The 13,548-nt window shown below is 42.5% G+C and overlaps 1 protein-coding gene across 6 annotated transcripts in view; it reads left to right on the top strand.

Moving 5' to 3' along the window:
* RCBTB2 (RCC1 and BTB domain containing protein 2) overlaps positions 1-13,146 on the top strand; it is a 44,841-nt gene extending 31,695 nt beyond the window's left edge. For all 6 annotated transcript variants that reach the window (XM_007960387.3, XM_007960384.3, XM_007960386.3 and 3 more), the window contains 4 exons: positions 144-270; positions 2,255-2,394; positions 5,586-5,716; positions 11,863-13,146. In XM_007960387.3, the coding sequence (XP_007958578.1) occupies positions 144-270; positions 2,255-2,394; positions 5,586-5,716; positions 11,863-12,003 (539 nt within the window). In that variant the 3' untranslated portion in view covers positions 12,004-13,146. The remainder of the gene's footprint in view (positions 1-143; positions 271-2,254; positions 2,395-5,585; positions 5,717-11,862) is intronic.
* Positions 13,147-13,548: the final 402 nt, after the last annotated feature.

The raw sequence follows: 13,548 nt of genomic DNA, 5'->3' as shown, positions 1-13,548 counted from the left end.
AGGGGAAAAAACCCATTGCTCAGTTGCTCAGTTATTTTGAGGAATTCGTATTTTCATGAGCATCGGTAGAGCAGTGCCATACCCTGGCCTGCATGTTCATTATGTCTGTAGCTAACCTGGAAGCATTTGCATTATTGTCCTAGAACCCGATGACCATCTCACAGTGGCTGAGTCACTGAAGAGGGAATTTGACAACCCGGACACCGCAGACCTGAAGTTTCTGGTTGATGGAAAGTACATTTATGCACATAAAGTCCTTCTCAAGATTCGGTAAGGAATCATTTATTTTGAGAATTGAGAAAAATAATTCATTCAACAATTGTATTCTGAGTGTCCAACTCTTATTAGGCACCTCAGTAATAAAGAAAAAATACAAGGCTGTTTTTGCTCTTACAAGCATACAGTGGAGCGGGGGGAAATATACGTGAAACAAGAAATAACATAGGTTGTGTGTGGTTCAGGGGATCAGGACCGTAGGTGATCCTGAGGCCTGAAAAGTGGGGTGGTCACCTTGGCAGCAGGGAGCAGCCAGTGCACCCTGCAAATGTGTCCTGTGCTCTGAACACCGTACTGATACTTGGACGTCCATCAGTTACCCTCTCTGCCTGGGAATCAAGCTCGGCTCATAATAATCACTTTCTTTAATCACTTGTGGGGTACTTTTAGATGGTTTAAAAAAGAGAAGATCGAGGCCTTTCCAGACCAAAAAGGTCTGTAGTGAGGCTAGCACAGAGATTTTAAAAATCACATTTGTGAATGTTTGTGAGCAATGAGCTGTGTGCCTTTCAAGTGTGCAGTTTGATGGGTGCTGACACATGTCCACGCCTGTGAAACCGCTGCCCCACATCCAGATAGAGAACATTCCCACCACCCTTCAGAGAGCCCTCATGTCCTAGCCCTGGGTGACCGTGGCTCCTTCTGTCACTGTAGATGAGTTAGCATGTTCTGGAGTGTATTTAGATGGGATGATACAGGATGCATTCGTTTGTGCCTGGCTGCTTTCTCTTACATGATGATTTTGAAATTCTTTATGTTGTTGTGTAACAGATATTTAAATCCTACCGCAGTGAGTCACAAACTCAACACAGCATTTTAGTCTCAAGTTCCTCTTTAGTAAGGTCAAGCTATGCAGCATTTGTTCACTCTCTCTGCATCACATCAACCTGCATGAAGGAAGGGGGGTGGATTAGTTTGCTGTCACAAAGTACTATAGGCTGGGTGGCTTAAGCAACATAAAGTTCTGGAGGCTGGAAGTCCCAGATCGAAAGTGTCAGCCGGATGGGTTTCTTCTGCGGCTGTGAGTGAGAATCTGTTCCTGCCTCTTTCCTGGCTGCTGGGGGTTTGCTGACAGTCTTTGGCCTTCTTTGGCATGTGGCTGCCTAACTCCAGTCAGCATGTGGCATTCTCCTTTTGTGCATGTCTGTGTCCAAATTTCCCCCCACTTTTTTTCCTTTTGTTAGACGGCAGAGTCTTGCTCTATTGCCCAGGCTGGAGTGCAATGGCGTGATCTCGGCTCACTGCAACCTCCGCCTCCCAGGTTCAAGTGATTCTCCTGCCTCAGCCTCCCGAGTAGCTAGGATTACAGATGCACGCCACCATGCCTGGCTAATGTTTGTATTTTTGGTAGAGATGGGGTTTCACCATATTGGTCAGGCTGGTCTCAAATTCCTGACCTCATGATCTACCCACTGGCCTTCCAAAGTGCTGGTATTGCAGGCGTGAGCCACCGCACCCAGCCCAGATTTCCCCTTTTTATAAGGATGCCAGTCACATTGGATTAGGGCCACCCTGGTGACCTTCTTATAACTTGGTTACCTCTTTAAAGGCTCTCTCTCCCAGTAAGGTCGCATTTTGAGGTATTGGCCATTAGGACTTCAACATAGGAATTTTTAGAGGACATCATTCAACCCATGATGGAGTGAGGAAACAGAATTACTTAGATTTTATAAAAATAAACCCACTGATTTCTGTAAATGCTGACAGTGGTTGTGGTGTGAGAGGGATGCCAGGGAGTCCGGCTCTGTCCCCATTAGCACGGCCACTGGGGCTGCTTCCCGGGCCACCCTTGGCAGCAGGTTTGCATGTACAGCCTTGCCGAATAAATGACTGTTTGAAAACCCAGGCCAGCAAAGAAAGTGAGGAGCCACAGCAGGGACTTGCCAGTGTGCACCTTCGAGAGAAGGACGTGCTCCTCACAGAGGCCGTCTGTCCTGGCTGGGAAGCTAGGACCTGACTTGCTGCTTTCTTCCTTCAGATGTGAGCATTTTCGTTCGTCGTTGGAAGATAACGAGGATGATATTGTAGAAATGAGTGAATTTTCATATCCTGTTTACCGGGCCTTCCTGGAATACCTATACACAGACAGCATCAGCCTTTCTCCTGAGGAGGCAGTAGGTAATTGCCAAAGACTTCCGAAAACTTGGCAAAATGTTGAGGAACTGACAAGGTGGTTTCTATAGAACCTAAAAGAAAGTTGCTGTGAGGGTAATTATAGAAGTATTTTTTTGTGTGTGTTGAATCCAAACACATTTCCCTTTTTACTGCTTATGCAAAGGTTGACTGGATAGATAAGAGAGAGAAGGATCAAATCATCACCACTGTGGAGCACTGCAGGCAGCAGCATGGAGGAAGGGACAGAGACCGAGGACCACGCAGCAGATCCCAGTGTCTCCACCAGCAGGGCCCGGGAATTCCACTTATTTCAGACTGTGGGCCCAAGTCCATCAAGTCTGTGCCGAGCGGCTTAGGAGGCTGGGAAAGTGGGCATTTCCAGATGGCCGTAGCTCAGCTAAAAATTCTGTGGTTTCAGTAGAAAGGAAGAATGGATGTGAGAGAGAGAGAGAGAGTGTGTGTGTGTGTGTGTGTGTTGGGGTAGGGGTTGAGAGAGAGGCAGCTCGCAGCTTCTGCCGCAAGAGAGATGTGATCTGTGTTTAAAACATCAGTTATTATATTGGTTGAGGTGAGAGATGATGGTCTCCTGGGTTGGGGTTGTATAGCAGTGGAAGTGTTGAAAGAGATCAGATTCTAGATAATATTTTTAAGAGGTTGCTGATGGGATTTGTTGATAGATGGGATGAGAGGTGTGAGTTGAGAGAGAAGGATGGCTGCACTGAGGTACTTGGCCTGGGTAGCTGCCTTAATGGAAGTCCTATTCACTGAGGTGAGGAAGATGGAGAACAACAGGCTTGCTCTGGACTTTGAAAGTCAAAGAAGTTTGAGCTTCCCGTTAGATACCCAAGTGGCAATTTTTTTTTTGAGACGGAGTTTCACTCTTGTTGCCCAGGCTAGAGTGCAATGGCACAATCTCGGCTCACCACAACCTCCGCCTCCCGGGTTCAACTGATTCTTCTGCTTCAGCCTCCTGAGTAGCTGGGATTACAGGCATGTGCCACCATGCCTGGCTAATTTTGTATTTTTAGTAGAGAAAGGGTTTCTCCATGTTGGCCAGGCTGATCTCGAACTCCTGACCTCAGGTGATCCACCCGCCTTGGCCTCCCAAAGTGCTGGGATTACAGGCGTGAGCCACTGCGCCTGGCTCCAAATGGCAATTTTTTATAGGCCCACCCCTAACATTTGCAGGGCTCTGGCCAAGACTCTGAATAGAGACCTATGCTCCATATGTCTAAAAATTTAAAGTTATATGTCAAGCTAATGAACTTCAGATAAAATATGTCCAATCCTCCCTCCTTGAAAAATGTAATTTCATTAAGAACTGAAAGGACAGGTTTCAGTTTTAGTTGGCATTTAGAGTTGCTGGACTCCTTGGAGTTCTGTGCCAAAACCCAATGGCTCAGGTAGGACCGACCCCTCCTCCGGCAGAAGGGTGTGTGGGCACCCTAGCTTGCATCCCAAGCTCTATCCACCCCCAACCCAGGTTACCCTTTTGGGCCAGGGGGTCTGCACATTGGTGGTGGGGTCTAAGGGAGGAAATACCCACACATGTGGCCTCAGGGCCAATTATGCAGGCAGTCCCAGGTTCCCAGGTACCCAAAGTGTGGTCTAGAAGTGGGCATGTGGCTCCTTGGCCACCCTGTGCTGAGGGTGTGCATGGAGGAGGTGCAGAGCCGGGGCTTGGGGCAGAGTCCTCTCTTAGGGCAGTGCCGCTTGCAGGTGCGAATCTGAAGCTTGGGGCCAAAAACAATGAAGCCATTCACAACTCTCAAGATTTCAGTGTCCTCTATAACTTTGATAATATTTGTTATAAAAAAGCAAGTTTCCAACCAAAGTCTACCACATGTACAAGATTTATTAGCAGACAGACACAAAAACAATTAATATTGTAAAATAGATGAAATCCCAGCTCTCTATACTTCATACACTCTATTAAGTACCTTGCATGAAAAGTTAGCTTGAGGTGGACATGACAGTATTCTAGTAGCCGGATTCAGCTAACCTTTTGATCCTGGCTACCAAGCGTTTCACCAATGACAAACTAATTCTGACATTCTTTATGCTAATTACAAATCCTCTAATGAAGATTCAGAAAAACAAATAGTGTTTTTCAGATGCTAATTGACTGCTTCAATTAGAGTACTTCCTATCATTCCATTCCTTGGGGTAGAATAAAATTAATTTACATATATCACCTCACCCAGTCTACATTGAATTACTTGAAAAATAGGTGACAGGTAATATAACAGGACTCACCTGCATATGTAGATGATATTTAAAACCCTGGGGCTGGAGTTCTGGGAAGTAAGTGAGAGAAGTATCTGAAAATTTAACCCTGGGGCACTCAAACATTTGGAAGTCAGGAAAAATGATTCAGCCTAGAGAACTGAGGAGCAACTAATTAAAGAAAAATGCAAGCAAGTGACAAAGTGCCCTAAGGAGAGCATTATCAATCATATCAAATGCTGTGTAAGTGTCAAGTAAGAGGAAACCAGAGAATATGGCACCCTGGAATCCATTGTGACCGCCCCAGGTGTGATTGCAGTAGTGGTGGGGATGGGATTCTGCTTGTAATGGCTTGAGGTCAGAATGGGAGGTGGGAAAATGGAGACAGCAGATACAGACAGCTCTGTCTAGGAGTTTTTCTGTAGGGAGGAGCAGTGGGATAGGGTAACAGGAGGCAGACACATATCTATGAAAGGGTCACCCCTCCCCATCCCTCCCCTCCCCTCCCGTCCCCTCCCCTCTCTTCCCCTCTCTTCCCATCCCCTCCCCTCCCCTCCCTCTTCTTTTCTTCTCTTTTGTTTTCTTTCTTTTCATGGAGGGCACTCTTACAGCATGTGTGTGTGCTCCTGGGAATGGCCCAGGAGAAGCTGACATTGAGATTGCAGGGGAAGGGGTCATTCAAGGTGCACATGCTTTTTCTTTTTTTCCTAGGAAAAAATTATTAAAGCTATTTTCCCTGTGCTCCTGTTTTTCAACAGCTAATGGTTTGTGTATCGTATTTGCTCAGCTTGGCTGCCATCCTGGGTAGAGCCCCACACTGAAGTGTAAGTGTCAGTCAGCATCAGTCTATGCAGCGCTTCACTGAGGATTATATCCAAAATACTGTCAAAATCATCTCTGAGTGGCTGAGTGAGTGTAAATCAGGATGCTTGAAATCACTCCCCCTAATAAACACCTCTTTCCAACAGGACTGCTAGACTTGGCTACATTTTATAGAGAAAATCGTCTGAAAAAGCTCTGCCAACAAACTATCAAGCAAGGCATCTGCGAGGAGAACGCCATCGCTCTGCTGTCGGCTGCAGTGAAGTATGAGGCCCAGGTAAGGAAAGCCTGCTTCCAGCAGCTGGCCTGGAGAAACGGAACCGAGGTGCCTGCCTCATACCTTAAACTAAAATAAAGTCTGGGTAGAGGAAAGATTGAATATTTTTTTTAAAAAGAAATAACAAGAGTACTAGACAACATATAAGTGAATATCTATATAACGTTGGGGTGGACATCAAAGGCAGAAGCCATAAAGGAAAGGATTTATAGCTCTGATTTAAAAAGATAAGAAACTTTTATCCACGTAAAAATACCATAGAGAAAATTAGAAAGTAGTGAGACACTGGGAAAAATATTTGCAACATGTAATGAAGTCTGTTTACCAGAGTGAAAAACAAAAAGAGAATAGGAACAGTTTGGTTGAAAGAAATGGACCAAAGAACAAATGGCTCTATAAACAGACAAAAAACATAAATGAAAACCAGGTATGGCTTTTCACCTGTCAAAGCAGGAATGTATTTTTGGAGACAATGTGTAAGATCAGAATAATGGTGTTCTCCTAAACTACTGATGAGAGTACAAATTGATATGGAGAACAACGTGGTATAATATGTGTCAAGCGCCTTAAATTAAAGACACAGTTCTTCAAGGAATTCACTCATCAGTATTTCTCTTGAGGAAGTAATCATGGATTTGGAAAAAGACTTTGCTTCAAAGGTGTTTACTGCAGCAGTTTATAATTTTGAAAAATTAGAAAAAGGTTAGTGTGAATAGTGGAGGCTTGTTTATAAAATGTTAATATCAAGCAATTATGCAGCTATTCAAGATATATCACTAAGTGAAAAACTATTATCCTATTTTTATTTTTTAAAAAGGTATAACTAGCTGAATAAAAAACTAAAGTTCATTATCTACGTAGAAAAAAAGACTGAAAACTATGCTTAGTGGTTATCATTGAATGGTGGGATTGTGGATGATTTTTATTTTCTTCTCTTTGCTTATTTTTTTTGAACTTTTACAGTGACCATGTATTGTTATGATAATAAAGAAAGGAAAGAAAACCAATCTTAGAACCAAATCTTTAGGAAACAGGCCATAACATCTTCAAGTCAATTTCCTTTTGGTATAAGGATATCCTCTCCTTTGGTCAAAAAAACAGACATTTTAGTAGATGAAAGGTTATAACTTTTTTTCTGTTTATGTAAATAATACTATGCTTATTAAAGAAAATTTGTAGAAGACAAAAAGTGTGAGGAAGGTAATGACTCATCAACCAGAGAACAGTAGCACTTTCATATAGCAGCTTCTGAGTTTTTGTTTTCTGTCACATTATGTATTTGTAAATACTTGAAACCTAGATTTTTTTTCACTTAACATTTTTTTAAAAAGTACTACCTCAAAACATTGACATTTAAAAGCACAGTGAATGTTTTATATTAAGGCAATAACATATTGGGGACTTACAACACAGAATGTTTCATGGGCAAACAAAATCCATGCACTTTTCCTAGTCTGTTCTTTAGCGTCACAGTGATGAACCATGGTGGTGGAGGGCTATCTCAGATGTCAAGATGATGCCTCGTGGTGTTTGCATCTGAATCAGGCTTCATTTTTAATACTTTTTAATATTCTCTCTTTATGTGAATTATTTGTCTGGCTACCTTCCAGCTCTCTGTTTTCTAGAAAGTAACCTCGTTGAGGCATGGCAGGGACTTTGTTTTGCTCACAACCATATCCCCAGTGCCTAGGATGGTGTCTGACACATAGTAGGTACTTATTAAATACTCCTTTCATGGATGTTCAGTTTTGCCTATAGAGATGCACTGTTTTACTACAGCCTGTCCAGCTAATTGTTGTACCCTAAATTAGTATGATAGACTACAAGTAAAATAGACTGTATATATACTTAATGTAAAATACAAGCTTTTGTAAGTAAAGAACAGTGCTGTATTTGATTTGCCTAGCTCAGATAAGCAAGAAATGGGCTCTTTCCACAAATTATTATCCCTCATGCTGGACTGTCACTTAGTATATAATTCATATGAGCCAGGGATTATTCTAAGCACAGTTCATATTTCATTTACTCCTCGAAACAACCTTATAAGACATAGGCATTATTATATTAGATCCAGTTTGTAAATGAGAAAATGAAGCTTGGGGAGATTAAGTAATCTGAGTAAACTAGTAAACTGTAAAACTGGAATACAGTCCAAGATTGGGCAAATTTTAAAACCGCATGTTTAACTACAATTCTCCACTGTACTCAGTATTTTGAAATCAGGAGTATTTATGCATGGATTCCACAGATACTCACTGAGTGCCTGTTACATGCCCGGCACTGCCCTAGGCACTGGGGTACTGCAAATGAACAAAGCAAACCAAAATCTCTGCCCTTGTGGGAATTTCTGGTGAGGGGAGATGGGTGATCAGTCAATGAATAGGATATATAGTATGTCAGATGGTGACAAGTGATATGGAAAGAAGTAAGCCAGGGAAGACAACCTAGGGAATGCCATCCTGAGATGAAAGTTGAAATTTTAAATACAGTGGTCAGGGAGGCAAGACATCACTGAGCAGGGGACACAAGCAGAGACCTGAAGGAGGTGTGGGTGGTGTGTTCGGGGAAAAGCAAGCCCAGTGTGGATGGAGCACAGGGGGGAGGGAAGCAGCTGATGAGGTAGGGAGATGGTGCGGTGGAGGTGCACAGTGGCGTGTGTGGGAGGAGGCAGGGCCCGCAGAGCCCATAGGCAGGTTTCAGGAATCAGAGTTCCAAGGTGAGTGGCTATCAGAGGGTTTGGAGAGGAGCAGATACGATCGGATGGGCATTTGAAAGTAATCCTCCTGGCTGCTGTGTTGGGGGAGGGGGGAGAGAGAGGGAGTGAGAGAGTGTTTAGGGGAAGGAGAGTACTTCGGAGGCTGTATAATCCAGTAAGTGATGATGGTGGATTGGTCCACGTTATCACCTGTGGGGATGGTAAAAAGTGGTTAAGATTTTGAATGCATTTTGAAAGTAGAGCCAACAGGATGTGCGGATGGATTAGATGTGAGGAAAGAAAAAGATGACTGAGGGGGTTCTGGGCCTCAGCAGCTGTAAGGATGAAAGTGGCATTTATTGAGCTAGAGAAGATAGGGGCAACATTTTGGGGGAAATATCAGGAATTTGGTTTTGAATATGAGAAGTATGTGATGTCTATTAGACATCCAAATGGAAATGTCTATTAAGCAAATTGGATAAGCAAGCCTGAAAGTCAGAAATGTACTGAAGTCAAAGCTATGAGGCAGTGACGTGAGACAGGTTTGAGGATTAAGTCCTGAGGACTCCGTGCTTAGAGGAGATAAGGAGACACCAGCAAAGGAGACTGGAGAGGAGTGAGCAGTGACGGAAGAGAGAAACCAGCAGACCGTTTCCTGGAGGCTGGTAAAGAAAGCGAAACAGGAAGGAAGAAGTCCGAACCACACCAGATGCTGCTGGCGGGTCTGCGGGGAGAGCTGAGAACTGACCGGTGGGTTTGCCGATGAGAACGCCTGGGGGGCCTTGGCAAGCAGTTTTAGCGCAGTGAAGCGGGGAGTCTGATCGGAACCTAGAAGTAGAGGAACTGAAGATGGGGAATAGAGGCAGGTTTTCATGGTAATTTTATTATAAAGATAAAAAGGAAGAGGTTTGGGGGCATTTGAGGTAGAACATCTTTACTTTTTTAAGATGTAGGAAACGGAAGCTTGTCTAATGATGCAAATGACTCAGTGAAGGGGAACAAGCCAGTGATGCAGGGGACAGTTGCTAGAGCAGGGCGCCTGAGTAGGTGGAGCAGTGGGATCTAGTGACAGAGCAAGGGCTCTGCTTTCTATAGGGTCCTGGACCGTTGATCCAGAGAAGATTGCATCCACAGGCCTTTCTCTAATAGGCAGCGAGACGTGGTGGGGAGAGCTTGTGGAGGCTCTTTTCAAGTGATTCTGGTTCTCAGTGAAAGAGGAAGTCATGTCAGCTGAGGATGAGGATGAGAGGGGAGATGTCAGGCTTATGGGGAGAAGTATGGGAGTCCTATAGGAAAATGAGCAAACTAGAAGAGTGTGGTAGGACTTCAGGACAGAACAGAGGGCCCCATTTTGAACATGAAGCCGCATGGAGTGGTAGCATTCAAAATAGACTACAGTTCTTTAACTGAAAAATAATGGGGGCCTTGTTTTATATGGACAGCATTCCCTTATAACCAGTACCCCCCTATGCCAATTTATTGAATTCTTAGAATCACAGGCACTCTTTCCAAGTACTGTCCTTAATTTAATATTTAGGGGGAAATCTCACCCTAGAATAAAGTAAAGGAGCATGGATCCAAGTGATAACTTTTTAGGGCTTTTTCATTCTCCCATTAATTAGCAATTTTCCCGCTGCTGTCCAGATCTGTGAGGCGTCAAACTGCGCCTCCCCCTATTTCCAGACACACTCCAGTGTGTGTGGTGTAGGTATGAATTTCTCCATTCCTCTCTATAGAGTTCAGCCAAAGAGATGATACATCTCTATCTGGTTTCACTTTGGTGTGCTGTAGGCAAAAATACCATTTCTAAACATTTAAGCAACAGCACATAATTTTAAATGGATCCTTGGCTATTCAGCGTGTGTCAGTGAAGCACATTTTCATGTATAGTATGCTGTGATGACACGTGGGTGTGTGCATTTTCCCTGTGTATCACTGAGGGCTTACCTGGAACAGAGACATATCATATTGCTTGTGTGGTACCAACAGCCTGCTCGGTTATGTTCAGGCATGAAATAAGCATTTTCCTAGTATAGTTTCTTTCTTTTCTTCAAAGAAAATGTACCCGTCGGTTTATATGTACATTGGCAAGGCTATCAGCATTGCTGCTTTTTCTATTTTTTCCATCTTCAGCATTTGCTATAATTTATATGTCTAAAGAAGAAAAGGCTATCGTGTGTAATGTGCATATGTAATTGCCTAGAAAGTATTTGGGGCTTTAAAAAAATTTTTTTTTAATTTTTTATAAATGACCTACAGTAGCTTGGAGAGGAAACTTAAAAATTGACCACTGCCTAATGGCATCTTGTCCTGGGCCAAGTAGCCCAGGGTTTGAGGCATATCGGAGGTCTCAGCAGCCTGCCCTCACTTCTCCAGGGCCAAAAAGCATCTGGTCAGCCTGATTCTGATTTTCAAGTTATAGTTCTAATCAAGCGGATTATTACAACATTATTCTCTGGCCCAGAGTGCGTTACAGTAAGCCAGAAAACACCGATCTGTCGGTCTCTCTTACCAGAGCCTTAGAAGTCATGATTTCTTTAAAGCATTTTCCCAGTTGAGATTATTGAAGGCATATGTAGTGTGATCAAATCCATTCATCCCATCCTGTGTCGTCTCATAAAGGCAAAACGCAGTGACCTGTTAATGACTTCAGAGCAGCAATTTTCTGGCATTACTGCTTTTTATGGCTTACCTTTTTGTTCCACCAACTCTTTACAGACAGACATACTTAAAGACCCTGATATAAATATAAAATAGGAGTATAGGGCTTTTAACGATTATTGAAAGTGAAATCAACAGTTACAAATACTGTCACTAGACAAAGGTAGCAAAGAATTCACACACTCAGGCCGGGCGCGGTGGCTCAAGCCTGTAATCCCAGCACTTTGGGAGGCCGAGACGGGCGGATCACGAGGTCAGGAGATCAAGACCATCCTGGCTAACACGGTGAAACCCTGTCTCTACTAAAAAATACAAAAAAAAAAAATAGCCAGGCGAAGTGGCGGGCGCCTGTAGTCCCAGCTACACGGGAGGCTGAGGCAGGAGAATGGCGTGAACCCGGGAGGCGGAGCTTGCAGTGAGCCGAGATCCGGCCACTGCACTCCCGCCCGGGCGACAGAGCGAGACTCCATCTTAAAAAAAAAAAAAAAAAAAAAAGAATTCACACACTCACTTGCCCATCTCTGGAAAGAAAAAGTGAGATTCTTTACCTAGGTTAGTGCGGAGGAGCTTGAATGTTACTCTGTGCTATTTAAATTTTTACAAGCATAGATGATTCATATTTGTTACACTTTTTATGACTATTCTTTAGGTATTACCATACCATCATTTCCTCCACTTGGCTGTCAAATTCTTTTTCCTTGCCTAACTTGTTTTAGCAATGTTCATGCTACGCTGCATTGAATTAGGAAATATAAATTTATTAAATCATCTTTGTTGTTGTTGTTCCTAGGATTTAGAAGAATTCTGCTTCAGGTTTTGCATAAACCATCTGACTGTAGTAACACAAACTTCAGGTTTTGCCGAAATGGATCATGATCTCCTGAAGAACTTTATCAGCAAAGCAAGCAGAGTTGGAGCCTTTAAAAATTGATCCCATCTACAGGAAAGGAGTTTTTGAGGCTTTCCATTTCCCCTGCAAAAGCCAGAGATGAATCACTTCTCTTTAATTAATAGTATGTACGATGAACTACATTTGGCTGAGTACTTGTATCTGTTAAAAGAAGGATGGTGGTGAGTGGTCTTTGTCTGCCTAAATCCAGAGTTTATGTAGAAAGCATTGAATGTTCTGATGAGATGTGACTAAGGTCAAAGAAAAAAAATGGAAATATCTTATTTACCATTTCCACTTTTGAGTCACTTAAGTTGGACGCCTTTGGTACCCTGGTCTCAGTATATGCTATTCTGGCCCAAATGTTCCATTATTCAGCTAGCTGATACCACATAGATAGTTTGAAAAGGAGTGCTGTCCTTACCACATTTTCAGCACTCAGCACAGTGCCTTACGTATAATAGGCACTCAATGTATTGTAAATCTGAGAACAGCTTTAGTTGTGGAATACTGGGGGAAGGAATAACGTTCACAAAATAAACTTAAAACAGCCTGTAATTATTGAGGTTCATATTATTCTGGTGTATCATTCTGAGAAATTGTGGCTAATTTAAAACATTGTTTAGAATTCACAAAAGGCCTTGGCAATTAAATTGTCAGAGGCCCAAGGGCTAATTTTAATTTTCTTTTTACTTGGTGTCGTTCATTAATTTCTCACATGGGATTATGGAGTATGAAGTAATATCTTTGAATGAAATTCCTGGGCTGATCTGCCTTACATAATCTCGTAAGGTCCTTTGCTTTTCTTCGTGTTAAGAGGGATTTGCCTCTGTAAATGAAAATGACAATGTGCTTTACTTGTAGTTGACTTTCATGTCGGTATAAAATAGGTCTGTTAACCTGGCACCAGTGTAACTATAAAGCACTCACTGAGAAGCTGGGAAGGACCTGATACTTACATTTCATGGACAGCATGAACAAGAATGAGATAAATTTATACTTTTTAGATCAAAACAAATTAACTAATTGCAAAAGAGAAACTGGAATGGAACATAGTCTCAGATTCTTCTAACGTGTATCTCACAACATCATGTAACGTAAAGAAAACCCTTTTGGAATTAGAATTCTTGTTCTGATGCTGAACTATTTGATAATAAAGTGCTTATTTGCAGATAACAGAACAAATGTGTTGGGGTTTTTTTTTTTAATCCCCAAACAGCAGCAAAATTATAAAATGTCAACCTCATGTATCTTAGATGCACATAAATCAGTTGGATATATTATACTCTCATAAAACAGTTACTCAGATAAAGTCTCATAGTAAAAACCACCCTAGAGCACAGATAGCTTATAAACAACCTAATTATTATTCATATTATTGCCTTTGTCTGCTCTTTATTGGCAAGGTGACTTTTTTGAAGACTATTTTGTAGAGCGGTTTTAGGTTCACAGCAAAATTGTGAAGAAAACAGTTTTCCCTATGCCTCATGTCCCTACACATGCACAGCCTTCCCTGCTGTCAACACCCCCCACCAGAGTGGTACATTTGTTATACCTCATGAACCTGCTTGGACACATCATTATCAC

Source organism: Chlorocebus sabaeus, chromosome 3 (genome assembly GCF_047675955.1).
Source record: "Chlorocebus sabaeus isolate Y175 chromosome 3, mChlSab1.0.hap1, whole genome shotgun sequence".
Classification (NCBI taxonomy): Eukaryota; Metazoa; Chordata; class Mammalia; order Primates; family Cercopithecidae; genus Chlorocebus; species Chlorocebus sabaeus.
This window is presented reverse-complemented; position numbering and strand designations above follow the sequence as displayed.